The 26,240-nt window shown below is 41.5% G+C and overlaps 4 protein-coding genes and 1 pseudogene across 11 annotated transcripts; 3 read left to right on the plus strand and 2 right to left on the minus strand.

Moving 5' to 3' along the window:
- Positions 1-2,987: 2,987 nt before the first annotated feature.
- LOC103409022 (protein PLASTID TRANSCRIPTIONALLY ACTIVE 14) lies at positions 2,988-7,024 on the plus strand. The gene is made up of 8 exons (XM_008347842.4): positions 2,988-3,116; positions 4,935-5,085; positions 5,425-5,567; positions 5,846-5,917; positions 6,104-6,209; positions 6,312-6,512; positions 6,597-6,639; positions 6,740-7,024. Exons 2-8 carry the CDS (start codon positions 5,004-5,006, stop codon positions 6,816-6,818), a joined length of 726 nt encoding a protein of 241 aa, XP_008346064.3. The 5' UTR covers positions 2,988-3,116; positions 4,935-5,003; the 3' UTR covers positions 6,819-7,024.
- LOC139187464 (small ribosomal subunit protein mS33-like) lies at positions 6,962-8,810 on the plus strand. Of its 3 annotated transcripts, none has more exons than XM_029102905.2 (3): positions 6,962-7,097; positions 7,782-8,003; positions 8,490-8,810. In XM_029102905.2, the coding sequence occupies exons 2-3, from the start codon at positions 7,786-7,788 to the stop codon at positions 8,581-8,583; spliced, it is 312 nt and encodes a 103-aa protein (XP_028958738.1). In that variant the 5' UTR covers positions 6,962-7,097; positions 7,782-7,785; the 3' UTR covers positions 8,584-8,810. The 3 variants fall into 3 exon arrangements, with proteins under 3 accessions (XP_028958738.1, XP_028958736.1, XP_028958735.1); XM_029102903.2 differs by lacking the exon at positions 6,962-7,097 and adding an exon at positions 7,171-7,327 and having other exon boundaries at positions 7,774-8,003; XM_029102902.2 differs by lacking the exon at positions 6,962-7,097 and adding an exon at positions 7,186-7,327.
- Positions 8,811-9,606: 796 nt separating this feature from the next.
- Positions 9,607-26,062, plus strand: LOC103435319 (pentatricopeptide repeat-containing protein At4g20090). Of its 6 annotated transcripts, none has more exons than XM_070821263.1 (7): positions 9,607-11,842; positions 12,487-12,542; positions 12,660-12,741; positions 13,484-14,313; positions 14,569-15,301; positions 24,197-24,877; positions 25,295-26,062. In XM_070821263.1, the coding sequence occupies exon 1, from the start codon at positions 9,835-9,837 to the stop codon at positions 11,833-11,835; it is 2,001 nt and encodes a 666-aa protein (XP_070677364.1). In that variant the 5' UTR covers positions 9,607-9,834; the 3' UTR covers positions 11,836-11,842; positions 12,487-12,542; positions 12,660-12,741; positions 13,484-14,313; positions 14,569-15,301; positions 24,197-24,877; positions 25,295-26,062. The 6 variants fall into 6 exon arrangements, with proteins under 6 accessions (XP_070677364.1, XP_070677362.1, XP_070677366.1 ...); XM_070821265.1 differs by having other exon boundaries at positions 9,613-11,790; positions 13,484-15,301; positions 25,295-25,697; positions 25,811-26,062; XM_070821261.1 differs by having other exon boundaries at positions 24,197-26,062.
- On the minus strand, positions 13,021-15,212 carry LOC103435509 (cationic amino acid transporter 5-like; annotated as a pseudogene).
- LOC103435508 (cationic amino acid transporter 5-like) lies at positions 23,942-25,927 on the minus strand. Its single transcript, XM_070821266.1, has one exon. It carries the CDS (start codon positions 25,925-25,927, stop codon positions 24,152-24,154), a length of 1,776 nt encoding a protein of 591 aa, XP_070677367.1. The 3' UTR covers positions 23,942-24,151.
- Positions 26,063-26,240: the final 178 nt, after the last annotated feature.

Consider the following 26,240-nt stretch of genomic DNA (forward strand, 5'->3'; position numbering starts at 1 on the left):
GGCAGCTACAGAGCGGTCCTTCAAAGCACGCTACACTGGCAAAGAAAACCAAAATGCTACGCAATCGCACTACACAACAAAATCCCGCTGCAGTCTTTTGCACAACACCACGTGGTCTGCTCCAAGCTCCAAAGTTCACCAGTCCGACAAGCAGCAAAGCACAGAAGAACGTTCACAGCAGAAGGAAGTTATGTCTATGGTCATTTTGTAGGCTCAACTCGTCCGTCCAAATGAAGAAAAGAAAAGAAAGAAATATATATGATAATAATATAATAAAAAAAAAATTTGGGTGCTTCATGCACCATGTTAAAGAAAACATAAAATATATGTATATATTATTAAAAAATTTCGGTGCTTGCAGCACCATGCAAAGAAAATAATAACAAAATAACAAAAAAAATAAATATATATCAGGTCTTCGATGCATCAGGCACCATCTTAAAAGAATAAAAAAAATATACAAAAGGTTTTTTTGTTTTGGTGCTTCAAGCACCATGAGAATAAAAAAATAAAAAGAAAAAAAATATTTATAATAAAAAATAAAGGCAATTGGAATGGTGCTGTGAGAGTTTGTGTATATAAATATTATATATGCAACAAAGTAGCAGCAGGTCATGCAGAGGCTGTTTAATGCTTCAATCAGTCTTCCTAAAAATATGCATTGATTGGTCAAGGCGCAGAGAAGAAAAAAAAAAGTACCACATCTTAGTTAAAATGAAATAAAACTCATTTATTATTTCTCTAAAAATTTACATAAATGAACATTTTTACATGAGTCCAAAAAATAAAATAAAATAAAATAAAATGAACAAACAATAGGGAGCCATCACAAAGTTTGATCAGGTGCCGCCTCATCACTCGGCGGAGCGCCAGGAAGAAGAGGCGCTGGAGGTTGATTGTTTGGAGCCTCAACACTCGGTAAAACTCTAGAGGACGAAGGCAATAGGTGCCTCTGGAGTAAAGCCACAAACATCTGATGGTCATTCTGAATCCAACTTTCGGATTCCTGCAGCTGGTCAATCTTTCTCTTCATGCTCGTCGAGTAACTATTGGCAAGCATGTGCAACTCTTTGTTTTCATGCTTAAGCCCTCTAATCTCTTGCTTAAGACTTGCCACCTCAACCATCAGTGACTCCACTTGACGGGTTCGAGCAAGAAGGCGTTGGCCCGTATTTGATACGAAGCCCGCACACTGAACACTGAAAGCCAGAGAGTCCTGAACAGCTAGCTCATCAGACCGTTTGGAAATGATCCTACTATCCTTGGGGGTGAAGATTTCTAGCAACCACAAAAGGAGGGAAATTCCTAACAGGTAGCAACTCTCTAAGTGTGTTTTTGAACACGATTAATGCCTCTATAAAAAGAAGGGGCAACAGGGCCTGTTCAGAAATCGAAGAGGCAACGTGGTTGTTCAGAGATCGAAGAGGCACCGCTCTCGGAATTTCAAAAGACCGGCTTTTCCGGATTTGTCGCCACTCTTCACACGCAACCTTAACTTTGCAGAAAGCACATGCAACTTTGTCAAAGATATCTGACAAAGTCGAAAACGCATGAATCTTACTGTTTCAATTACCCAACGGTTGCCGATAAGAGTAAAGGAATAGTGCCACTACTGGCTGTTGGGAAATTCCTATATATGTCGACCTTCCTCCTCCATAGTAAGGCAGACCTGCAAAAAATGCCCAACCCTTCCTCACTTCCGAGAGTGTACTCCCATCAGAGCCTCTCGAAATACTCAATTTTCTTCCTATCCAGGAATACCTTGTCAAACAAATGACACCAATGCAAAAGTATCTCATATCATCAGGGTAGAAAGCAAGAGTATCTCATATCATGCAATCTCCCTGTTCTTTCCTTTGTCATTGTTCTTACCTGCAAAGACAAAGATAAAGAAAGCAATATGTCGGAACCTCCACTCAAACTTCTGATCTGAAACTGATTGCCTGGAACCCTTCCCTGATTGCTTACCTAGCACTGCTCTCGAAGTACCCATTGTTTCAACATCTTGTGCTTCCAGAGAAGATACCACATCTGTCTGAAGAACATGTAAAGCAAGTGAAAATGATACATTGAAGCATATGGAGACAAGCACAACAAAGTATGTGCCGATTCATCCGCTACTTCTTCAAAATCAAAAGTATCTCATATCATCAGGGTTGCGATCACTCTGGGTTGGGTGGACTAGTTTTGACCCTCAAATTCTTGGGTCGACTCGCTAGGCGTTATGAGCTGCACGTGCCGATTCACCACCCTTGAATCAAATCCTTAAAGATTTGATCTCCGTAAGATGTTGATTTGTGGATGTTTTGTTGATCCAAGGGCCGTCGAGGCTTGATCTTGGATGAACTGTTAGAAGTTTCTTCAAGAGCTCTCGGGGCTTGATCTTGAAGGGCCGTTAGGGCTTGATCTTGAAGGAGGATTTGACGAATAACTAAGAGGGCTTTCTTGATCCTTCGGGATTTGCTTGAGTGCTTTAGAGTTTCGAAGCTTCAGGGTGTTTGTATGATGTGAATTGGTGTTTTTTTTAGGATGTCTGATACCTTGATGGAGAAGCCCATTTATAGGCTTTGAGAATGAATCACCACCACAAAATTTTCCCACTTAAGCACCATTACCTAATTTTCCCACTTAATGCAATATTGAAATTGAAGTGGTCTAACATTTGGCCTAATTTCCCACTTAATACCATTTTAAACTTAAAGTGGTCTAACTTATGGTCTAATTTTCCCGCTTGATACAATTTTAAACTTGAAGTGTGCTTGCTTTGTCAGTGCCCAAATGAGAAAAACTTGTTTTGATCTGTAATGGATTGAAATGTGCTTACCTTGTCATTGCCCAAAATGAGAAGAAAAACTTGTTTTCATCCATAATGGATTGAAGTGTGCTTGCCTTGTCATTGCCCAAACATGAGAAGAAAAACTTGTTTAATCCTCCAAGGATGTTAAACAAATCCAGTTCAAGATTAAGTTTGTGGAAAGTAAATTCAAACCCTTGGAGGAAACCAGAAAACCCTCCAGTTCAAGATTAAGCTTGTGGAAAATCAACAATTGGAGAAAACCCTCCAACCCAATTCAAGATCAAGCCTCGACGGCCCTTGGATTGACATCTACATTAAGGTACTTCAAAACGCATCTTCTACACGTGACAAACACATGTATACGACACGCCTTGAAGTGGAGGCATTTGTAGACAATGAAATTTCCGTAAATAAATCTTCACCAACGCATTAAAGTTTCGACGTGTCACGGCATACATGGGATGCGCCACGTGTCACACAATTGTACACATGGCATGTGACTCAACAAATTGGAAGAAATACCCTTGGAGGATTAAACAAGTTTTTCTTCTCATGTTTGGGCAATGACAAGGCAAGCACACTTCAATTCATTATGGATGAAAATAAGTTTTTCTTCTCATTTTGGACAATGACAAGGTAAACACATTTCAATCCATTACGGATCAAAACAAGTTTTTCTCTTTTGGGCAATGACAAAGCAAGCACATTTCAAGTTTAAAATTGTATCAAGTGGGAAAATTAGGCCATAAGTTAGACCACTTTAAGTTTAAAATGGTATTAAGTGGGAAATTAGGTCAAATGTTAGACCACTTTAATTTTAATATTGCATTAAGTGGGAAAATTAGGTAATGGTGGTTAAGTGGGAAAATTTTGTGCTGGTGATTCATTTTCAAAGCCTATAAATAGGCTTCTCCATCAAGGTATCAGGCATCCTAAAAAAAACACCAATTCACATCACACAAACACCTTGAAGCTTTGAAACTCCAACGCTCTCAAGCAAATCCCAAAGGATCAAGAAAACCCTCTTCGTTCTTCGTCAAATCCTCCTTCAAGATCAAGCCCTAACGGCTCTTGAAGAACTACCACCAATTCAAGATCAAGCCTCGACGACCCTTGAAAGTGTTCATTGTTCATCCTAAGATCAAGCCCCAACGGCCCTTTGGATCAACAACATCAACAAATCCACATATCCATTCTTCAAGATCAAGCCCAAAAGCTCTTGAAGATCTGTTCATCCTCAAACCTTCAAGATCAAGCCTAAAAGCCCTTGAAGGAACTTCCCTCAACCTTCAAGATCAAGCCCGAGGGCTCTTGAAGAAACTTCCCTCAACCTTCAAGATCAAGCCCGAGGGCTCTTGAAAAAACTTCCAACAGTTCATCCAAGATCAAGCCTCGACGGCCCTTGGATCAACAAAACATCCACAAATCAACACCTTATGGAGATCGAATCAGAGGATCAAGTTATAAAGAGATTGTAACCCTACAAATCTATTAACACCAAAATCTTTCTTTGTACACGTTCTTGTTTCAAGAATTTTCGTGTTCACAAATTTGGCACACCCAGTGGGACAGGTCTCTACCTCTCATCTCTTTCTCCATTCAAGGAAATCAAAGCACACATTTGAAAATCAAATGACATCAAGGAAGGTTCAAGCGGTTCTCGCAACCAACGCGAAGAACAAGAACATCCTCGCCGCAAGTGGTGACACCAAGAAGTTTAAACGAGGCCGGATGATTGACACCAAGGATTCAAGATAAAAACCCTCAATATGCACGCCTTCTTCGTATTTGGTCGAACAGAGTCTACCATCTCCTAAGATACTTCGGAAGACCACGACTTAATATGCATGAAGTTGTCTTTCGCGAGAAGAGCAAGCGCCTTAGGACCAGTCAGTGGCACGTAAAGCTTCAACGTTGTTCCCTTATCTTGCGAATCGCCGTCCTTTGCAAGAATGGTGATGGTGTTGCTCTTAAAACACTTGAAAAATACCATGACTGCAAGAAAAAAAAAATCAGCCACAAAACTTGAGTATTAACCAGCCTGTATATCTTATCATTATTCTGCTGAAAAAAAATTGATTATCATATGTTTGAACTCATTACGCATGCGTTTGTGTGTGCGCTAAACCTCAATCAGCACTCTGGTGTACCACTAAAAATTAAGCGCCTTGCTCGTGATTCTGAAAGATTCATTTGGGCAGTGAGTATGGCACCAACACGATGCATTGGCATGCAAATGAGAATTGGTGCACTTATTCAAGATGCAAATATGCTAATTCCTCATGCAGGTAAGCTTCTATTCTCTTCTAATCATCCACGTTTGATTTATAATTTCGATCTCGTGGTTATATTATAAAACTAATATTGCAATTGTGAGGGGAGAATCGAGAACTTATCTTTGTTATTATATATTATATTCTTTGTTCAATTTGGTTTTGACACCTTTGTCAATTTAAATCTAGCAACATTTGATGAAGAAACAACTGTGTCTCTGAAATTCAGTTTCTGTTTACATTAGTTGTGTTATGTACATATATGGTTTCTATTTTTACTTATCGGGATTTTGGAGCAAATGGTTTCCTTAAACCATCTGCATTCAGTGACCATTATGTTCCCTTTTATGTTAGATTGCTGTCTAATCAATTTGCTACATTTTGCGGACATGCTAAACCATTCGTTCGAGCCAAACTGCTTTTTTCATTGGCGTTTTAAGGATCGGATGCTTGAAGTGATGATAAATGCTGGAAAAAGGATTAAGAAAGGTGATGAGGTAATATCTATTCTATTTTATCAATTGACTTCGATAAATTCCTTTCACTGTTAAATGCTTGCAAGGATACTTATGCAGGGATGAGTTTCATTTTTTGTTTACCTGACTAACAGTTGTCAGGAGTAACTTGAGCTTCCTCGGCACTGTGTTTGGTCATCCTTCCCAATTCAAACTCTTCCTCCTTCAGTTTTTTATTTGAATATTTCACCCTCCCTCAATAATATTAATGTTGCACATATATGAAGATGATCTGCTACTAATTTGGAGGAGTATTACAGATGACCGTCAATTACATGAGCGGACAACAGAATGACATGTTAATGCAACGATATGGGTTCTCTTCTCCTGTGGTAATGTTCTCTTGCCAATGGTTTTATGGTGAAACCTCAACTTCACCGAAAACTAGTGCTTCAGATTATTTTTCTATTTCGGTTAAGTATGATAAATATTTGAATATATAGATCCAGTAATTAGAAGTATCATGGATTTGTACTTTTTCTAAAATTTAGTGCTCTCTATCTGGCTTGAAATTGCAGAACCCTTGGGATGTGATTCCGTTCTCTGGAAATGCACGTATTCATTTGGATTCCTTCTTGTCAGTATTCAATATGTCCGGACTCCACGAAGAGTACTATCATAACAGAATGAGGCATTTGGACTCTTTCTATGGCTTGTTCTATACAGGATTTGTAGTCCTTTATACCTATCAGCATCGTGGTTAAAAGATCTGTATAAAACTTGTAGCAGGTCGCCTATCTAATGATGGAGATACTTCTGTTGACGGAGCGATCATAGCAGCAGCAAGAACATTGCCCACGTGGTCAGAAGGGGACGTGCCTCCAATCCCAAGCATGGAAAGAAAAGCCATAAAGGAATTACAGGAAGAATGCCGGCAGATAATTGCAGCGTTTCCTACCAACTCTAAGCAAGACCAAAAAATCCTAGGTAAGGGGAAACCGAGCTCCCATATAATTTTGTTCTTGTCTTGACACCGAAAACGTATGTTTCTTCCCGTCTTACCTTCTGCAGATTCAATGCCGGATGCTAGTAGGACGCTTGAAGCTGCAATCAAGTATGTAATCATCAAATTATTCATTTCAGAGGTTTTTGGACTTAAATGTAGGGCAAACTAGAACCACTCTTGATGATTTCGCTGATCTCGACATACGCAGGTATAGGTTGCACCGGAAATTGTTCATAGAGAAGGTGATGCAGGCGCTGGATCTATACCAAGAGCGGATATTATTCTGATAAAAAGCTTACAAGTTTAGAAAAGCTAGGAAAGTTTTGTGGCATTCAATTTTGCACAAACTTATATGAGTTTGTGCAAAGATTTTTATCTTCATTTTTAGTACGTCTTTTTTTTTTCCCTCGAATCGTGGCGGATCATCTTATCGTAAGATTATAAACACTAATCATTTGGACCGGAGAAGAGATATATATGTGGCTTGAATGGATAAGAGCCTAGTAGCGTGGACTTGAACTAAGCAGGGCATTAAAGACTTGGATGCACGAAGAATAAGTTAAGGGGTGAGAGACTCATTGTCACCTTATACCAAGGTCAAAATAAACACATCCTATTAGCTAGAACAAAGGCTTTTGGCGGGTTTGTTTCGAAATAGAACCCTTCCCATATGTAAAATTTAGCCCTTTTTCCCCTTCGTTTTAGAAGATAACGAGCCAGCGGGTCGCATAACGGCTCTCATCGTAGAAGCGATAACTCCAGTAGTGCACCCATCGTATACCATTCCCATTTTCAGGTCTTTCTCTTTCTATATATATATGTATATATATATATATAAAGAATGGTTTGTTCATTACTGTTAAGATCAATCTGATATGTGGGTGTTTACATATCCCTGTATTTGCATCATTACAGTAGGTGATTGTGTTGCGCACCAGGTGTTTGATAAAATGTCAGTTAAGTGGACTGATGAGTTGCACATTGGATGTTTGATACACACTAGTTAGGATCAGTTTATATGCGCCCTGTAATTGCATCAGTACAGTAGCTTGAGTTGCACATTAGGTGTTTGATAAAATGTCAACGTGGTGACTGATGAGGTTACAATGGCACTATCAATTGAATTACGGTAGTGTCAAACTGTCTTGCATAGTTTTGTAACTATGAAAAATTTGGACTTCGCCTTGTGAGGTGACAAATAATCCTCAAATACTGAAAGTGTGTATCTTTTTTGAATTGGAGAGGTGAAGTGAGATGGCTACCGGTGGTCTAAAGAACATGTTGGTTGCGGCAGTCAATACCGGGGTGACTGAGGCTAGGGCGAGGATATTCGGGCACGTAATTAACCCAACGGGCCAGAGATCTGCCCATAAGATTCTGCGCAAGAAGTTGATCGGTGAGAAAGTTGCCCAGTGGTACCCTTATGACATCAAGAAAGATGACCCCCGAATCATGGCTATGGAAGAACAAGAGTACTCTCTCTCTCTCTCCCTCCCTCTCTCTAATGTCTTCTAAATATCTGTTTTTATGTTTTACTGGTTTATTCTTCAATGTAGAACTTGTAATTTCGGTAACATACCATGGCATTATTTATGAACACTTTCGTTATGGAATGTCATGCATTACAGCACTACCGTATTTTGTTTATAGAGCATGAAAGTGGGTAGTGTATATAGTGTTACTTTCAGTTTCGTAGGTAGATTCTCTGTACAATTGAGTGAGCAACTAATGCATATTTCATAGGCAACTGAGTGCTTATTACAAAAATAAGAACTGCTCCTTTTTCTACCTCGCGTTCGAGTGTTGCAACCTAGCCTTTGATCGATGTATTTCATCTTTGTTCTACATGAACTTTACAGAATGTAAATTGTACCGATTTCATGATTTGTATAATAAGAAGTATTAGTAGCTTTTGGTGACTAACAGTCCTGATGTTTCTCTACTTGGTGTATTTCTAGGCGCTTATCCAAGCTTGAAATGTTGAAGCGTCGAGGAAAAGGACCACCGAAGAAGGGTCAAGGAAGGCGTGCTGCCAAGCGTAACAAAAAGTAGTACTTTAACATGTTGGGTTAGGTTCTTGAGTAGTGTTTTGAATAAGAACACTACTAGTATTTGAACATCTTGTAACAATTTGGTCCTAAAATTCTGTTTCAAGACCCATTTCATTTTTCTGATACAAGAAGATTTCAGAATTCAACTCGTTTTCGTTTGTCAACGATGCTGAAGCAATGAATTTGGTAGTGAAACCATGTGCAGGGGATCTACTGGTATTTCTCAAATTCTTCTTCTTGTTCTCGCCTTTTCCCTTGTCTTGGTTGTTTAAGTCGATCCTCATGTCCTCCACCATTGCCTTGCACTGAAGCTCGGCCGCTTGCCCGGCATCCCCATCATTCACATATTCTATGATTTGATGTGGAGGCAGAGCGCCGGCTGCAATCTTGTACTGGACGCCGCCGCTGCCAGCGGCTTTCACGTCTGTCAGATGCTATGATCTAACGGTTCCGCATGTCATTCATTTTTCAGTCCTCTGGGGTTTAACCTTAACCGAAGGCTTTATTCAGCTAACTAAGGTTTTGAAATGGACGTTTTGAAATTCTATTGATTTACACTTTTTGGATATTTGAACGTCTAAATATTTATTAAGTTTATGAGTTTTTTGGTCAATGTAGTGCAAATATAGCTTACATGTCATCGCAGTTACGCTTTCATGTTCACCATGTCATCGATTTAACGAACATTCAAATAATTCATTAGACAAAATGTATATATCGATACAATTTCAAAACTTCAAATATCCATTATGTTTATAAGTTTTTTAAGTAATATAGTGCAAATGTAGCTTACATGTCATTGCAGTTATGGATTTTATGCACGTCATGTCATCAATTTGATGAACATTCAAATGATTCATCAGAAAAAATGTATAAACAGACGCAACTTTAAAATCCTCGGTGGGCAATATGAGAAAAACTGAAAACGAAGCCCATTTTGAAAATCACCCAAACATGGAGGTGTTAAATGTAATTAACCACTTTTATTTTGTACTTTGAGCGTGTTTGTAAAAACCGGCGTCTTCTTCCAACCAGAACTTCTTCACCTTACCTTCTTTCTGCTGCTCTGGTTTAAAGGATTCTGTGATATTCTGAGTTCGAAACCACTCAGCGAGTTCACTCGGAGAGTTAGCCTCTCTCTGAAACGGAAAAAACCTATCAAAACCCAGTATTTTGATTCCGATATCTTTCAACCCATTTGGAGTTTTATGCAGGTTTCAATCCAAAACCCAGAAGAAACCCTTCTAATCCCATGCCAAAATGCTCAACCTACTACTCGAAGCTCCTCGGCAGCTCAATCCCACATGGCGTTCAGAAGCTGGGTCTCTATCCAATCCCGCCATGTGAGTTGTTAACTTCTTCACTTCTCTCTCACTTTTCAGTTCTTGCAATTCCATCGAACCAAGCCCTAGAAGCTGAACCTGTAAATAATGACGAAACCCAGCCCCCATTTTCTGATGAAATGTTCAGGAAAGGTGCCAAATTGGGTTCTTACAGATCGGGTGATTCCACATTTTATTCACTCATTGAGAATTACGCCAATTCAGGCGATTTTAGGTCCCTGGAGCAGGTTTTGGATCGAATGAAGTGCGAAAGGCGAGTTTTTATTGAGAAGAGTTTTATTCTGATGTTTAGAGCTTATGGAAAAGCGCATTTACCCAATAAAGCTGTAGAATTGTTTTATAGAATGGTGGATGAATTTCAGTGTAGACGAACTGTTAAGTCATTTAATTCGGTTCTTAATGTTATTATACAGGAGGGTCATTATTCTCATGCTTTGGAGTTTTATTCCTGTGTTGTTGGTAATACAAACATAAACATTTCGCCCAATGTACTTAGTTATAATTTGGTCATCAAGGCCATGTGTAAGTTTGGATTGGTTGATAGAGCGGTCGAAATGTTTAGAGAAATGCCGAGTAGGAATTGCACTCCTGATGTGTTCACGTTTTGTACATTGATGGATGGGTTATGCAAGGATAATAGGATTGATGAGGCAGTTTTTTTGTTGGATGAGATGCAAATTGAGGGGTGCTTGCCGAGTTCTATGACGTTTAATGTGTTAATTAATGCATTGTGCAAGAAGGGTGACTTGGCCCGTGCAGCGAAGCTTGTTGATAATATGTTTCTCAAAGGCAGTGTTCCAAATGAAGTCACTTATAACACCCTTATTCATGGTTTGTGTCTCAAGGGTAAGTTGGACAAAGCAGTTAGTCTTTTGGATCGAATGGTTTCGAATAAATGTGTGCCTAATGATGTGACATACGGAACAATCATCAATGGACTTGTTAAGCAAGGACGAGCAGTTGATGGAGCTCAAGTGTTGATCTCTATGGAGGAAAGAGGGTGTCATGCAAATGAGTATATTTATTCAGTCCTTGTTAGTGGACTGTTCAAGGAGGGAAAATTTGATGATGCGATGACATTGTGGAAGGAGATGATGGAGAAGGGATGTAAACCCAACACCGTTGTCTATAGTGCTCTCATAGATGGCCTTTGTCGAGAAGGAAAACCAGATGAAGCCAAGGAAGTATTCTGTGAGATGGTGAGTAATGGTTGCTTGCCCAATTCCTTCACTTATAGCTCCTTAATGAGGGGGTTCTTTCAGACGGGTCGGAGTAAAAAAGCCATTCTTTTGTGGAATGAAATGGAAAACAAGAATTTTATGCGCAATGAGGTCTGTTACAGTGTCCTAATTCATGGGCTATGCAAGGATGGGCAACTCAAAGAGGCCCTGATGGCGTGGCAGAAGATGTTGGGAAGTGGACATAAACCTGATGTTGTGGCTTATAGTTTGATGATTCATGGCCTTTGCAATGATGGTTTGGTTGAGCAGGGTTTGAAACTTTTCAATGAAATGCTTTCTCAGGAGCCTGAATGTCAACCAGATGTTATCACTTATAACATACTTTTCGATGCCATCTGCAAGCAGAGTAATATCTCCCTTGCCATTCATATTTTAAATAGAATGATGGATAGGGGTTGTGATCCCGATTTGGTTACGTGTGACATCTTCCTGAGAACTTTGAGAGAAAAACTCAACCCTCCTCAAGATGGAAGGGAGTTCCTAAATGAGCTTGTGGTCCGGCTGTTAAAGCAGCAGAGGATAGTAGGTGCTTCCCAGATTGTAGAAGTAATGCTGAAAAAATATTTGCCACCCAAAGCCTCTGTTTGGACAAAAGTTGTGCAAGAACTTTGCAAACCTAAGAAGGTTAGAGCAGCCATTGACAAATGTTGGAGCAACCTATATTTCTAGTCTTAAAGTAAGGCTTTTATTTTTTTTCTTATCAAAGCTTGGTTAGACTGTGACTGGAACTATTTCTTTCTTACTTGGGTTGTCACAGCTAGGTATTAAACTCTTAAGAGTAAAAAACAGGAGGTGATGTCTTTTCATTTCATATCTCACGTATTTTCTAACATACTAAAATATAAATTTTAATGGCATGCAGTCTGCTTGGCTTTATATAGTTGGCTGTCTACCCTGTAACTTTGAAGATTGTTGATAATACAAATTTGTCTTTGGATATAATGGTACATAGTAAGCCGTGGAATGGAAAATCAATATTAGTTTCTGCTGCATAGAGTAGTGTTACTTCAGTATCAGTGATTGTTTTGTAACGTATTTTGCATATTCGGTCGGCATATTTTAGTTTCTTCTGTACATTGTTTTTGAGAAGGAAACCATCTATATGAAATAATGAGGCTAACTTTTGGTTGAAAGATTAATAATATATGTGATCCAGCCTTTCTTATTTACTTACCATTGGCATTGTCTACTTTACATTTTGTACCAATTTGTTCTCATAAGAAACTTCTGAAAAAGTAGATTTGTTTGAAGGTCTCTTACAGTCGGCACCCTTGCAAATACTGATGTTTGGACATCTGTTTTATGAAATGTGCAAAACAGGCTGCCTCATTTTTATTCCCCTAAGCAGCATATGTCAAATCTGCAGATGAGCAAAGGTACTTGACTGAAACTATACGAACTGCAATCAAATCTCTTATTAGCCGTTTGCTTCTTCTTCTTTTTTTTTCTTCAGAAAATACAGATAACTAAAATTTATTTTTCCTTGGTTCTAGGTTGGTGCAGGTCGACCCTGGGCAATAAGCTTGTTGGAGAATATTGAAATGTCTGTTGGTAAAAAGGTGAATTTGGAGTCAGGTACAGATTTGAAGACTGATCTCTTATCTTATGCTTGACATGTTATGGTCATCGATTTTCTTGAACCTTGAATTACTCGTATGTTTCTTCACTTTTTCCATTTTGTGTCTAAGACTAGATAGCTATTAATGCATTAATGCTAAAAAGGTGAAACAACTTTGTAATTTGACACCCATTCTAACAGTGGTTATCACAGAATCGCCCCTACAACTTTTACTAGCATAACGAATTTTTAATATCTATTTGCATTGTAGTGGTGAAATGTGTCTGGGAATTAACTCTCTTAATATTTTGTATCGCTTTCATTGCTGAGAAGACTGAGCACAAGTTAACAACAAACTTTAACTGAGACTATTGTAGATTGCATATTACAAAACAAAATATCCAGATAGCTATTTATTTTGGCATGCCTTCTTTCTTCCGACTGTGGCAAGGATGCTATGAACCCAGCCTTCTATATTTTAACTTTTGTATGCAGATGCATTTGATAATATTTTTCATATGTTCAGCTTTCATTCTATTTCCAGCATTATTCTGACATTCGATACTCATTTATTAGTAATCATCACATTGCTGCAAGTAGTATAGTTTTGTTTACTGTTACACTAAGAACAATTTGTACTCGGAACACGTTGCATCGTAATATGAAAAGAAACTAAAGAAGCATTCATAAAAACATTCAGAGAGTACTATGATTTCAAGGCTCTGCCTTTTCTATGATATTGCTGCCATTGACTTTCAGGGATTCCGGCATGTCTTACTTATGGGCCGTATCATAAGTTGCATGCAGACCAAAGAAGACGTAGTAAATAAGCATGATTACAGTGCAGATTCCAAATCTTTCAAAAGCTTCAGGACCCAAAGATCCCATAAGAAAGATGTTTGTTGCAATTGACAAGGATGGCAACCAAGGAACCAGCGGAACTCCCCAAACTTTTGGTGACCTCTGTTGAGGTAAAAACACTGCCATCGCCAAAGTACCAAAGAACCAAAGAGGAACCGTCACGACATAGCCAACCCAACCATTGGGATTCAGTCCCCAGTAAGCTGAAGTCCCCATTGAGGAAGCAATAATGATCAGCAAGAAAATGACTAGCTTCAAGAGGTGCTGTTGTGGGGTGATTTCTCTCACATAGTACCTCCTCACTAGAAGTGCGACCGCCATCATCATGAAGATAAAGAGCGTGCTCACTGATAACAGGCTCGCCAAGACATCCAAGCTTGAAAAGAAAGCAATGCAGCCACTTGAAATGGCAATCAAAACTGTAGCGTTTATGGGGGTTCCTGTCTTTGGATGAACAAGAGCAAACCATGGTGGAATCATGTGGGCTCGTGCAATATGAGTGATATACCGTGCCTGCCCAAGTGTCCCAACCAGAAGAACAGTGGTCATTCCCTTGAGGGCACCAAGAGCTACCAGGTACTTGGCCCATGCCATGCCCACACTTTGAAATGCTGCAGAGTACGCCGCATTGGGGTCTATATCTGTGTATTTCTGCATCATAGGTAGAAAAAGTGCCATTAAACAGTATATGACAGTGATGATTGTCATTGATCCAAGCAATCCTAGAGGTATGTCTCTGGATGGATTTTTTGTTTCTTCGGCCATGGTGGCAATATTGTCAAATCCTACATAAGCAAAGTAAACAATTGCAGCTGCTTGAAAAACTCCTTTGGCCCCAAAAGGAAAAAAGGGCTTCAAATTTGATGGCTTGGCGTTGAGAAACAATGCAATTATCACAAATAAAATTATAACAATATTGACTGCAGATGCTATCCAGTTTAAGAAAGAGGTCTTCCTTGTGCTGATCATTGCAATTGTTGCAGCTATTGCCAAAACAGCAACAGCAATTGGGTCCAGCAGATTGAAACCCACCGCCAGATTTGTGTGGATGAGTAACGAGTCGTAGGGACGATTCAAGAGAGATGTGAAGTAGGAAGTCCATGCTCTAGCAACTACTGCACTTATGACAATGCTTTCAAGAAGTATGTTTCCTGCTGTTATGAATGCAACAAAGTCCCCCAATTCTATCCGCAGGTAAGCAAATGCTCCACCAGCCGCTGGGATTTCTACTGAAAATTCTGTATAGCAAAAGACAAGAGAGCATTGCTGAGAGACCAGAAACAACATATGACAAGACAATAGCTGGTCCAGCATGTCTCTGAGTTTCTAGGCCAGTAACCGCAAAGATGCCTGCACCAAGGACCGAACCAAACCCAAACCACATGAGATCCCACCACGTAAGGCAGCGCTTCATGTCGTTCTCACTTTGCTTCCGAAGTTCCCCAATCTCATCGTTATCATTTGATCTGCTGAGGAGACGGTTCTTGAACCTGTGGCCTGTTTGTGACAGGGCCTTTCGGTATGTGCTCCAGTTCTGAAAGGATTCTTCCGGTAGGAAATCTTGTTTGCTGCATCTCCAGTAACTTCTTGGCTGGACATCGTCACCCACCACTTCCATGGAACCCATTACTCTCTATTTTCCCTCGTATTTTTCCTCAACTCTCAAGACAATGTGATATTTTAGAGTGCTGTCCTTCTATCCTTAACAATTTTAAGGTTGGTATGAAATGCTCGATTATATGGGATCCAGTCCCTAGATTTGCAGTCTCATTTCCAACTTCTTGGACTGTTTCTTCAATTATTGATAGTGAAGCTGAGGTTGTGTGAGCTTCATGCATAACTCTTGACATATACCTTTTTTCTCTACAATTGATAGTGAGGGACGGGAAAATCGAATCTATGATCTCGTATGCAGTGATAAATGCTCGTAACCAAACCACTTTGTTGATTGAAAGTGACTAAAATGCTGCAAGGGGGGCTGGTTTTGTGGAATTTTTTGCTGTGATGACTTGTCAATTTTAACTCCGCCTATGTAATTTTACATTGCCGGTCCCAAGCCCGGATAAAGGAGGAGGGGGAGGGCGTCAGGTAGTCGACAGCCGGCACTCCATGATCACGTCGAATCCTTATGAAAATGAATCCAGAACAAAATCGCGCTAAAGCTAGGGCGTCACCCGTAAGTGGCGCGCTGTGTGGCCCGAGCACAGTGATAAGTGAGCAAGGGTCGCTGTATCTCCATCGGCACCCGGATGCAGTGTTAAATGAGCAAGGGGGCCGTAGAAACTTCTTTTCGAACGACTCCACTCAAAGTTGTTTGGGAGCATATGCTCCTATCAACTTTACACGGGACACACAAAAGAAGTACTTTGATCCTATTAGACGGGGGAGGGTGAAGAAGCTAGGACAGAAGGGTAGAGTTCAAGAGAGCAAAATGCGTTTAGGAACGTGGAATATAGGAACCTTAACGGGAAAATCTATGGAAGTAGTGGAAGTTATGGTGAGGAGAAGGATAAATATTATGTGCCTACAAGAAACTAAGTGGGTTGGTAGTAAGGCAAAGGATCTAGAAAACTCAGGGTTTAAACTTTGGTATTCGGGCACAAATAGAACGAGAAACGGTGTTGGCATCATCGTGGACAAGACCTTGACACAAGATGTTGTAGATGTCAAGAGGGTAGGAGATAGAATCATGGCAATCAAGATTGTAATAGGACAAGAACTTATCAATGTGATTAGTGCGTACGCACCTCAAGTAGGGTTGGATACGAGTTCGAAGGAGAAATTTTGGGAAGACCTTGGAGACTTGGTGCAAGGAATTGCTCAGACGGAGAAGTTATTTATAGGAGGAGATCTAAATGGACACGTGGGCAGGGAGACAGGCAACTATGGAGGTTTTCATGGTGGCCATGGTATTGGGGAGAGAAACGAGGATGGGGAAGCTATCTTGGATTTTGCAATGGCATATGATCTCTTCTTAGCCAACACCTTCTTTAAGAAGAGAGAAGAACATGTGATCACCTACAAGAGTGGGTCGTCAAAAACACAAATAGATTTTCTTCTAATGAGGAAAGGGGATCGTATAACTTGTAAGGATTGCAAAGTTATACCAGGAGAGAGCGTGGCTAATCAACATCGCTTGTTGGTGATGGATGTACATATCAAAAGAGGGAGACAAAAGAACAAGACTTGGAAGTGCCCAAGGACTAGATGGTGGAATCTAAAAGAAGAAAAACAAGCCATTTTCAAAGAGAAGGTAATCACCCAATGTGTGTGGGATAGAGAGGGGGAAGCTAGCCAAATGTGGGATTCCATGGCTAGTTGTATCCGAAAAGTAGCAAAAGAGGTATTAGGAGAGTCCAAGGGCTTTGCCCCACACCAAAAGGAATCTTGGTGGTGGAATGAGGAGGTACAAACAAAGGTGAAGGCTAAGAAGGAATGTTGTAAAGCCTTATACAAGGAGAGGACCGATGAAAATGGTGAAAGGTATAGAAAAGCGAAGCAAGAGGCGAAGAAAGCGGTCAGAGAAGCTAAGTTAGCGGCTTACGACGATATGTATAAACGACTAGATACCAAAGAAGGAGAGTTGGATATCTATAAACTAGCTAGAGCAAGGGAAAAGAAGACAAGGGACCTAAACCAAGTGAGGTGCATCAAGGATGAGGATGGAAAGGTTCTTGCTACAGAGAACGCGGTTAAAGACAGATGGAGAGGTTATTTTCATAATCTTTTCAATGAAGGACATGAAAGGAGTGCTTCTTTAGGGGAGTTGAGTAACTCAGAAGAGTGTAGAAACTACTCTTTTTATCGTCGAATCCGGAAGGAAGAAGTGGTTGTAGCTTTGAAGAAGATGAAGCATAGAAAAGCAATAGGCCCAGACGATATACCAATCGAAGTGTGGAAAGTTTTGGGAGAGACAGGTATAACATGGCTCACTGACCTTTTCAATAGGATTTTGAAAACGAAGAAGATGCCAAATGAGTGGCGAACGAGCACTTTGGTGCCTATCTACAAGAATAAGGGCGACGTACAAAATTGCATGAACTATAGGGGTATTAAGTTAATGAGTCATACAATGAAGCTCTGGGAGAGAGTCATTGAGCATAGATTGAGGCAAGAGACACGGGTTTCGGACAACCAATTCGGGTTCATGCCAGGGCGCTCAACCATGGAGGCAATCTATCTCTTACGAAGATTGATGGAAAGATATAGAGATGGGAAAAAGGATTTACACATGGTCTTTATAGATTTGGAAAAAGCGTATGATAGGGTCCCAAGAGACATTCTTTGGAGGATCTTAGAGAAGAAAGGAGTACGAGTAGCATATATCCAAGCTATAAAGGATATGTATGAAGGAGCAAAGACTGCCGTAAGAACTCATGAAGGACAAACCGAAAGCTTTCCCATAACTGTAGGATTACATCAAGGCTCATCCTTAAGTCCTTACCTTTTTGCGTTGGTAATGGATGAGTTAACAGGACATATTCAAGATGATATTCCTTGGTGTATGCTTTTCGCAGACGATATAGTGTTGATAGATGAAACTCAGGAAGGGGTAAATGCAAAGCTTAACCTTTGGAGAGAAGTGTTGGAATCTAAAGGTCTTCGCCTAAGCCGATCAAAGACAGAATATATGGAGTGCAAGTTCAGTGCAGATGGAGGCCAAAACGAGTTAGGGGTGAGGATCGGAGATCAAGAAATACCAAAGAGCGACCGTTTTCGTTACCTAGGATCTATCTTGCAAAAGAACGGAGAATTAGATGGAGATCTCAACCATAGAATACAAGCTGGATGGATGAAGTGGAAGAGTGCATCTGGCGTGTTGTGTGACCGCCGTATGCCACTGAAGCTCAAGGGAAAATTTTATAGGACGGCAATAAGGCCGGCGATGCTGTATGGCACAGAATGTTGGGCGGTGAAGCATCAACACGTACACAAAATGGGTGTAGCGGAGATGAGGATGCTTCGTTGGATGTGTGGGCACACGAGAAAGGATAAGATTAGGAATGAGGATATCCGGGGTAAAGTAAGAGTAGCCGAAATTGAAGGAAAGATGAGAGAAAATCGGTTACGGTGGTTTGGACATGTGCAAAGAAGGCCTACTGACGCTCCGATTAGAAGATGCGACTATGGGACAGAGGTTCAGGGCCGAAGGGGTAGAGGAAGACCTAGGAAAACTTTGGAAGAGACTCTAAGAAAAGACTTAGAGTACTTGGATCTAACGAAGGACATGACACAGGACCGAGCACAATGGCGTTCTAAGATTCATATAGCCGATCCCACTCAGTGACTTAGATTTTCCAAGTCTCCAACCGAGAAGTTTTCCTCACTCGAAAAATTAAGGGAACACTACCCCAACCTACATGCTCCACTCAGAAAGCTTCAACATACAAGCTTCAACAAAAGAAAATTCAAAGAACTTAGCGAAGAAGGCTTTGGTGTATTTAACACAATACGTTGAAATGAAGGAAAACTTATTTATTGATATCCCCGATAAGCTACAAATATGTACATATACATGAGTCAAAATAAACAAACAAGATGGAGCCTTCACAAAGGTTGCTTAGGAGAAGTCTCAGCAGTCGGTAGAGCCCCAGAAAGAGAAGGCATCAGAGGGGGATCATTCGGAGCCTCAGTACTGGACAGAACCCTAGACGGAGGAGGCATCAGAGGTTGATCATTTGGAGCTTCATTACGCGGTACAGCCCCAGAAGACGAAGGCAATAAATGCCTTTGGAACAAACCCACAAATCTCTGATGATCAAGTAAAACCTGACCATCAGTTTCCTTCATCTGGTCAAGCTTCCTCTTCTTGTTTGTAGCATAGTCATGTGCGAGCCGGTGCAACTGTTTATTCTCATGCTTGAGCCCTCTAATCTCCTGTTTGAGACTCATCACTTCGGCCGCCAATGATTCAACTTGGCGGGTTCGAGCAAATAGGCGTTGGGCCATATTAGACACAGAACCTGCACACTGAACACTGAGAGCCAGTGAATCCTTAACAGCTAACTCATCAGACCGTTTGGAAAGTAGTCTGTTATCTTTGGGAGTGAGAAGGTTCCTGGCCACCACCGCAGCGGTCATATCATTCTTCATCACGGAATCCCCAACGGTAAGAGGACCAGTAGGGGAGACGAAGGATGGGCGCCATATGTTGTCTGGAGAAGGCGGGGCTGCCTCTTCAACAAGGTTCAAGTCAAAACGACGGTCGGAGGGGCCAGACATTTTCAAAGGTATTGAAGAGAGAAGAGGTCGGACAAATCAAGATCTTAGAAGTGCAAGAATGGAGCTTCTACTGGTGGAGATTCAAGTGTGCTTTGGAACTTAATGCCAGCCCCTATAAAAAGCTGCACTCGACGGAGCTTTAGACATCGAAGAGGCGCCTGCTCAGAAATCGAAGAGGCGTTTGCTTTCTCAAAAGCTGGGCTGCTTAGAGACCACGAAGGTTGATCTCATAAATCGAAGAGGTGTTTGCTTTCTCAAAAGTTGGGCTGCTCAAAGACCACGAAAGCCGATCTCAGAAATCGAAGAGGCGCTCGCTTCCTCAAAAGCTGGGCTCCTCAGAGACCACGAGGGCCGATCTTAGAAATCGAAGAGGCACCTACTTTTCCAGCCTTGTCAGCACCTGTCACACGCACACTCAGCTTTGCGGAAATTATGGGTATTCTGTCGAAGACTTCTGGGGAAGTAGAAAACACATGAATCTTACTGTCCAATCACCCACTTCCCACACGCAGCAATAGCTCATGGGTACCACAGATAACTTTGCCAAAGTTCTCTGCCAAAGTTGAGCACGTGAAGCTTGCAGCTCCCACTACATCGCTCTGACCAAGAAGGGTAAAAGAATAGCAAAGAAACAGCACTAACAAAGTTTAGACCCATAAATTTTGAAGGTCTAGCTACCATATTATTACCCACAAGGGTAAAGGAACAGTACCACTGTTGGATAATTGGAAAGTCCCTGTGTGTCAACCTCCGTGCTTCGTGGCAGGGTAGACTAGCAAACATGCCCAACCTTTACTCACATTCGAGAAAACACTCCCAATAAGATTGCTTGCTCCAAAATCGAAGAGGCACCGTCCTCCGAATCTCGAGAGCCAGACTCCCAACATGACTACTTTCTCAAAAATCGAAGAGAAGGTAAAGGAACAGTACCATTGCTGGATAATTGGAAAGTCCCTGTGTGTCAACCTCTGTGCTTCGTGGCAAGGTAGACTAGCAAACATGCCCAACCTTTACTCACATTCGAGAAAACACTCCCAACAAGATTGCTTGCTCCAAAATCGAAGAGGCACCGCCCTCCGAATCTCGAGAGCCAGACTCCCAACATGATTACTTTCTCAAAAATCGAAGAGACACTGCTCCCCGAATCTCGAGAGCCAGACCCCCAGCATGATTGCTTTCTCAAAAATCGAAGAGGCATCGTTCTCCGAATCAATCGAAGAGGCGCTCGCTTTCTCAAAAGCTGGGCTGCTCAGAGACCACGAGGGCCGATCTCAGAAATCGAAGAGGCACCTTCTTTTCTAGCCTTGTCAGCACCTGTCACACGCACACTCAGCTTTGCGGAAATTATGGGCATTCTGTCGAAGACTTCTGGTGAAGTAGAAAGCACATGAATCTTACTGTTCAATCACCCACTTCCCACACGCAACAATAGCTCATGGGTACCACAGATAACTTTGTCAAAGTCTCTGCCAAAGTTGAGCATGTGAAGCTTGCAGCTCCCACTACATCGCTCTGACCAAGAAAGGTAAAAGAATAGCAAAGAAACAGCACTAACAAAGTTTAGACACATAAATTTTGAAGGTCTAGCTACCATATTATTACCCACAAGGGTAAAGGAACAGTACCACTGCTGGATAATTGGAAAGTCCCTGTGTGTCAACCTCCGTGCTTCGTGGCAAGGTAGACTAGCAAACATGCCCAACCTTTACTCACATCCGAGAAAACACTCCCAACAAGATTGCTTACTCCAAAATCGAAGAGGCACCGCCTTCCGAATCTCGAGAGCCAGACTCTCAACATGATTACTTTCTCAAAAATCGAAGAGACACTGCTCCCCGAATCTCGAGAGCCAGACCCCCACCATGATTGCTTTCTCAAAAATCGAAGAAGCATCGTTCTCCGAATCTCGAGAGCCAGATACCACATACCACTTTTTCAAAGTGCTCTGACAGAGTTAAAACATGTGAAGCTGGCAGCTCCCACTACCGTGCTATGACCAAGCAGGGTAAAGGAATAGCATTACTACTTGTTGTTAGGGAGACTCCTATATATGTCGACCTCCATCCCCAACGGACAGGCAGACCTGCAAAAATGCTCAACCCTTCCTCATATCTGAGAGGGCACTCCCAACGAAGCCTTTCGAAATATTCAGCTTTCTTTCCCCCCGATAATACCTCTGCAAACAAGCTATACTAGAGCAAGAATATCTCATATCATCAGGGTTAAAAGCAAGAGTATCCCATATCATGCTTTTTCCCTGTCTTTTCCTTTGGCCTTGTTTTTACCTGCAAGATAAGGAGAAAGAGAGCAATCAGTCAGCACTTGAAATCAAGCTCCCAGCCAGGAACTGACAGCCTGGAACCCCTTACCTGATTACTTACCTGGCATTGCTCTCGAGTACTCATCTTCAACATCTTATGTTGCCAGGGAAGATACCGCATCTGCTTGAGGAACAGATAGGGCAAGTGCGAAGGATACAAGGAAGCATGTGGAGATAAGCGTAACAGCACACGTGCCGATCCATCCATTACTCTGTCAAAAGCAAAAGTATCCCATATCAGCAGGGTCGAACGTACTCTAGATTTGATGGACTTGTTTTGACCCTCAAATTCTTCAGTCGGCCTTATACTCTGGAGGAAACCAGAAAACCCTCCAGCTCAGTTCAAGAATAAGCCTGTGGAAAGTTACTTCTTCAAAAGCAAAAGTATCCCATATCATCTCTTCTCATTTTTCTTCTCTTTATCCTTCATTCTGCTGCAAGATGGGGAGAAGGTGAACAATCAGCCGGAGCTCTGATTGCTTACCTTGTCTGTCACCTCTTTCAGCAAATCCCCTAGCTCGGCGACTTGGGGGACTCCTACTACATGGTTTGTATCGCGCTTGACCAAGCCTGAAACTACAAGTAAGCTTCAAGTGAAATTGATACATTACCTTGTGCATCTCCACCAGTTAAAGATACCACCCCTGGATGGAGGAAGAGTACTTCCAGAGAAGCTGCCACATCTACCTATGAGACAGATAAGGCAAGTCAAGATGATACCACACTCCGATACTTAGAAGTTTTGTGATTACGAGATCATTCTCCCACAATATTTCCTAATGTCATTTGTACTCTAATGTCATTTGTACTAAATCATTCACTTGTACTCACTAAAGGAGAGCTTGAACCTATGTACTTGTGTAAACCCTTCACAATTAATGAGAACTCTTCTATTCCGTGGACGTAGCCAATCTGGGTGAACCACGTACATCTTGTGTTTGCTTTCCTATCTCTATCCATTTATATACTTATCCACACTAATGACCGGAGCAATTTAGCGAAGATCACAAAAAGCGACCGTTTTCGCTACCTAGGATCTATCTTACAAGAGAACGGAGAATTAGATGGAGATCTCAACCATAGAATACGAGCTGGATGGATGAAGTGTAAGAGTGCATCCAGCATGTTGTGTGACCGTCGTAGGCCACTGAAGCTCAAGGGAAAATTTTATAAGACGGCAATAAGGCCAGCGATGTTGTATGGCACAGAATGTTGGGCGGTGAAACATCAACACGTACACAAAATGGGTGTAGCAGAGATGAGGATGCTTCGTGGGATGTGTGGGCACACGAGAAAGGATAAGATTGAGAATGAGGATATCCGAGGTAAAGTAGGAGTAGCCGAAATTGAAGGAAAGATGAGAGAAAATCGGTTCCGGTGATTTGGACATGTGCAAAGAAGGCCGACTGACGCTCCGGTTCGAAGATGTGACTACGGGACAGAGGTTCAGGGCCGAAGGGGTAGAGGAAGACCTAGGAAAACTTTGGAAGAGACTCTAAGAAAAGGCTTAGAGTACTTGGATCTAACGGAGGACATGACACAAAACCGAGCGCAATGGCGTTCTAGGATTCATATAGCCGACCCCACTTAGTGGGAAAAGGCTTTGTTGTTGTTGTTGTTGTTGATGACTTGTCAATTTTGAAATGCGGTTGCTTCTGAAACTGCAATTTGGGTCGAATAATGTTTGCAGTATTGTCATTTAGTCTGATGATTCCACAAAATAATGAAGAACTGCCGTCTCTAAATAAACCAGGAAAAATTGTATTTCTGTCGCATTCAATAACGGGTCTTGAATTTAAACTTTGACCGCGAGCGTGACGGACCTTTCAACTTCTAAGAAAATTGAAATTTCTGTTGGTAGAAACCTGAATTTGGCAAGGATGGCATGAACCCAGCCTTCTATGTTCCAATTTTTGTACCCAGATTAATGCATTTATTCATATTTTTAACATGTTGAGCTTGCATTCTATTTCCAGCATTATTTTGACATTTGTTCATACAAATATTTAGAGAGTACTGTGATTTCAAGGCTCTGCCTTTTCTCTGATATTGCTGCCATTGACTTTCAGGGATTCTTCTGTCATGTCTTGCTTATGAGCCACATCGTAAGTTGCATGCAGACCAAAGAAGACGTAGTAAATAAGCATGACTACAGTGCAGATTCCAAATCTTTCGAAAGCTTCAGGACCCAAAGATCCCATAAGAAAGATGTTTGTTGCAATTGACAGGGATGGCAACCAAGGTACCAGCGGAACCCCCCAAAGTTTTGGTGACCGTTGTTGAGGTAAAAACACTGCCATCACCAAAGTCCCAAAGAACCAAAGAGGAACTGTCACGACATAGCCAACCCAACCATTGGGATTCAGCCCCCAGTAAGCTGCAGTCCCCATTGAGGAAGCAATAATGATCAGCAAGAAGATGACAAGATTTAAGAGGTGGTGTTTTGGGGTGATATCTTTCACATAGTACCTCCTCACCAGAAGTGCGACTGCCATCATCATGAAGATAAAGAGCGTGCTCACTGATAACAGGCCTGTCAAAACTTCCAAGCTCGAAAAGAAAGCGATGCAGCTACTTGAAATGGCAATCAAAACTGTAGCGTTTATGGGGGTTCCTGTCTTCGGATGAACAAGAGCAAACCATGGTGGAATCATGTGGGCTCGTGCAATATGAGTGATATATCGTGCCTGTCCAAGTGTCCCGACCAGAAGAACAGTGGTCATTCCCTTGAGGGCACCAACAGCTACCAGGTACTTGGCCCATGTCATGCCCACACTTTGAAATGCTACAGAATACGCTGCATTTGGGTCTATATCTGTGTATTTCTGCATCATAGGTAGTGAAAGTGCCATTAAACAATATACGACAGTGATGATTGTCATTGATCCAAGCAATCCTAGAGGTATGTCTCTTGATGGATTTTTCGTTTCTTCAGCCATGGTGGCAATATTGTCAAATCCTCCATAAGCAAAGTAAACAATTGCAGCTGCCTGAAAGACTCCTTTGGCCCCAAAAGGAAAAAAGGGCTTCAAATTTGACGGCTTGGCGTGGACAAAAGCTGCAATTATCACAAACAAAATTATAACATTATTGACTGCAGATGCTATCCAGTTTAAGTAAGAGGTCTTCCTTGTGCTGATCATTGCTATTGTTTCCGCTATTGCCAGAACAGTGACAGCTATCGGGTCCAGCAGATTGAACCCCTCCGCCAGATTTGTGTGGATGCGTAGCGAGTTGGAAGGATGATTCAAGAGCGCTGTGAAGTAAGAAGTCCATGCTCTAGCAAGTCCTGCACTTCCAACAATGCTTTCAAGAAGTATGTTTCCTGCTGTTATGAATGCAACAAAGTCCCCCAATTCTATCCGCAGGTAAGCAAAAGCTCCACCAGCCACAGGGATTTCTATTGAAAATTCTGTGTAGCAGAAGACAGAGAGCATTGCGGAGAGACCGGAAGCAACATAGGACAAGACAATAGCTGGTCCAGCATGTCTCTGAGTTTCTAGGCCAGTAAGCACAAAGATGCCTGCACCAATGACCGAACCAAACCCAAACCACATGAGATCCCACCAAGTAAGGCAGCGCTTCATGTCATTCTCACTTTGTTTCCGAAGTTCCCCAATCTCATCGTTATCATTTGATCTGCTGAGGAGACGGTTCTTGAACCTGTGGCCTGTTTGTGACAGGGCCGTTCGGTATGTACTCCAATTCTGAAAGGATTCTTCTGGTAGGAAATCTTGTTTGCTGCATCTCCAGTAACTTCTTTGCTGGACGTCTTCACCCCGCACTTCCATGGAACCCATTATTTTTCCTCGTATTTTTCCTTAACACTCAAGGCACTGTGATATTTTAGAGTGCTGTCCTTGTATCCTTCCTTAACAATTTTAAGATTAGTGAGAAATGCTAGAATATATGGGATCCAGTCCCGAGAGTTTTAATCTTGTCTCCTACTTCTTGGATTGTTTCTTCAATTATTGATATGCATAACTCGTGACGTTTACCTTTTTTTTTCTTTTTATGTACAAACGAGAATGAGGGGACGGCTAAATTGAACCTATGATCTCGTGTGTAGTGATAAACGCTCGTAACCAATTGGGTTACCAGTCTCTTGCATAA

This window comes from Malus domestica, chromosome 05 (genome assembly GCF_042453785.1).
Source record: "Malus domestica chromosome 05, GDT2T_hap1".
NCBI classification, from domain to species: Eukaryota; Viridiplantae; Streptophyta; class Magnoliopsida; order Rosales; family Rosaceae; genus Malus; species Malus domestica.

Excerpts from the sequence above, each read along its gene's own strand:
- LOC103409022 (XM_008347842.4), top strand. The coding sequence starts at position 5,004 with ATGGCACCAACACGATGCATTGGCATGCAAATGAGAATTGGTGCACTT. Across the intron at positions 5,086-5,424 it reads TATGCTAATTCCTCATGCAG|ATTGCTGTCTAATCAATTTG; the intron begins GTAAGCTTCTAT and ends CTTTTATGTTAG. Across the intron at positions 6,513-6,596 it reads GCAAGACCAAAAAATCCTAG|ATTCAATGCCGGATGCTAGT; the intron begins GTAAGGGGAAAC and ends TACCTTCTGCAG.
- LOC139187464 (XM_029102905.2), top strand. The coding sequence starts at position 7,786 with ATGGCTACCGGTGGTCTAAAGAACATGTTGGTTGCGGCAGTCAATACC. Across the intron at positions 8,004-8,489 it reads ATGGCTATGGAAGAACAAGA|GCGCTTATCCAAGCTTGAAA; the intron begins GTACTCTCTCTC and ends GTGTATTTCTAG.
- LOC103435319 (XM_070821261.1), top strand. The coding sequence starts at position 9,835 with ATGCCAAAATGCTCAACCTACTACTCGAAGCTCCTCGGCAGCTCAATC.
- LOC103435508 (XM_070821266.1), bottom strand. The coding sequence starts at position 25,927 with ATGGGTTCCATGGAAGTGCGGGGTGAAGACGTCCAGCAAAGAAGTTAC.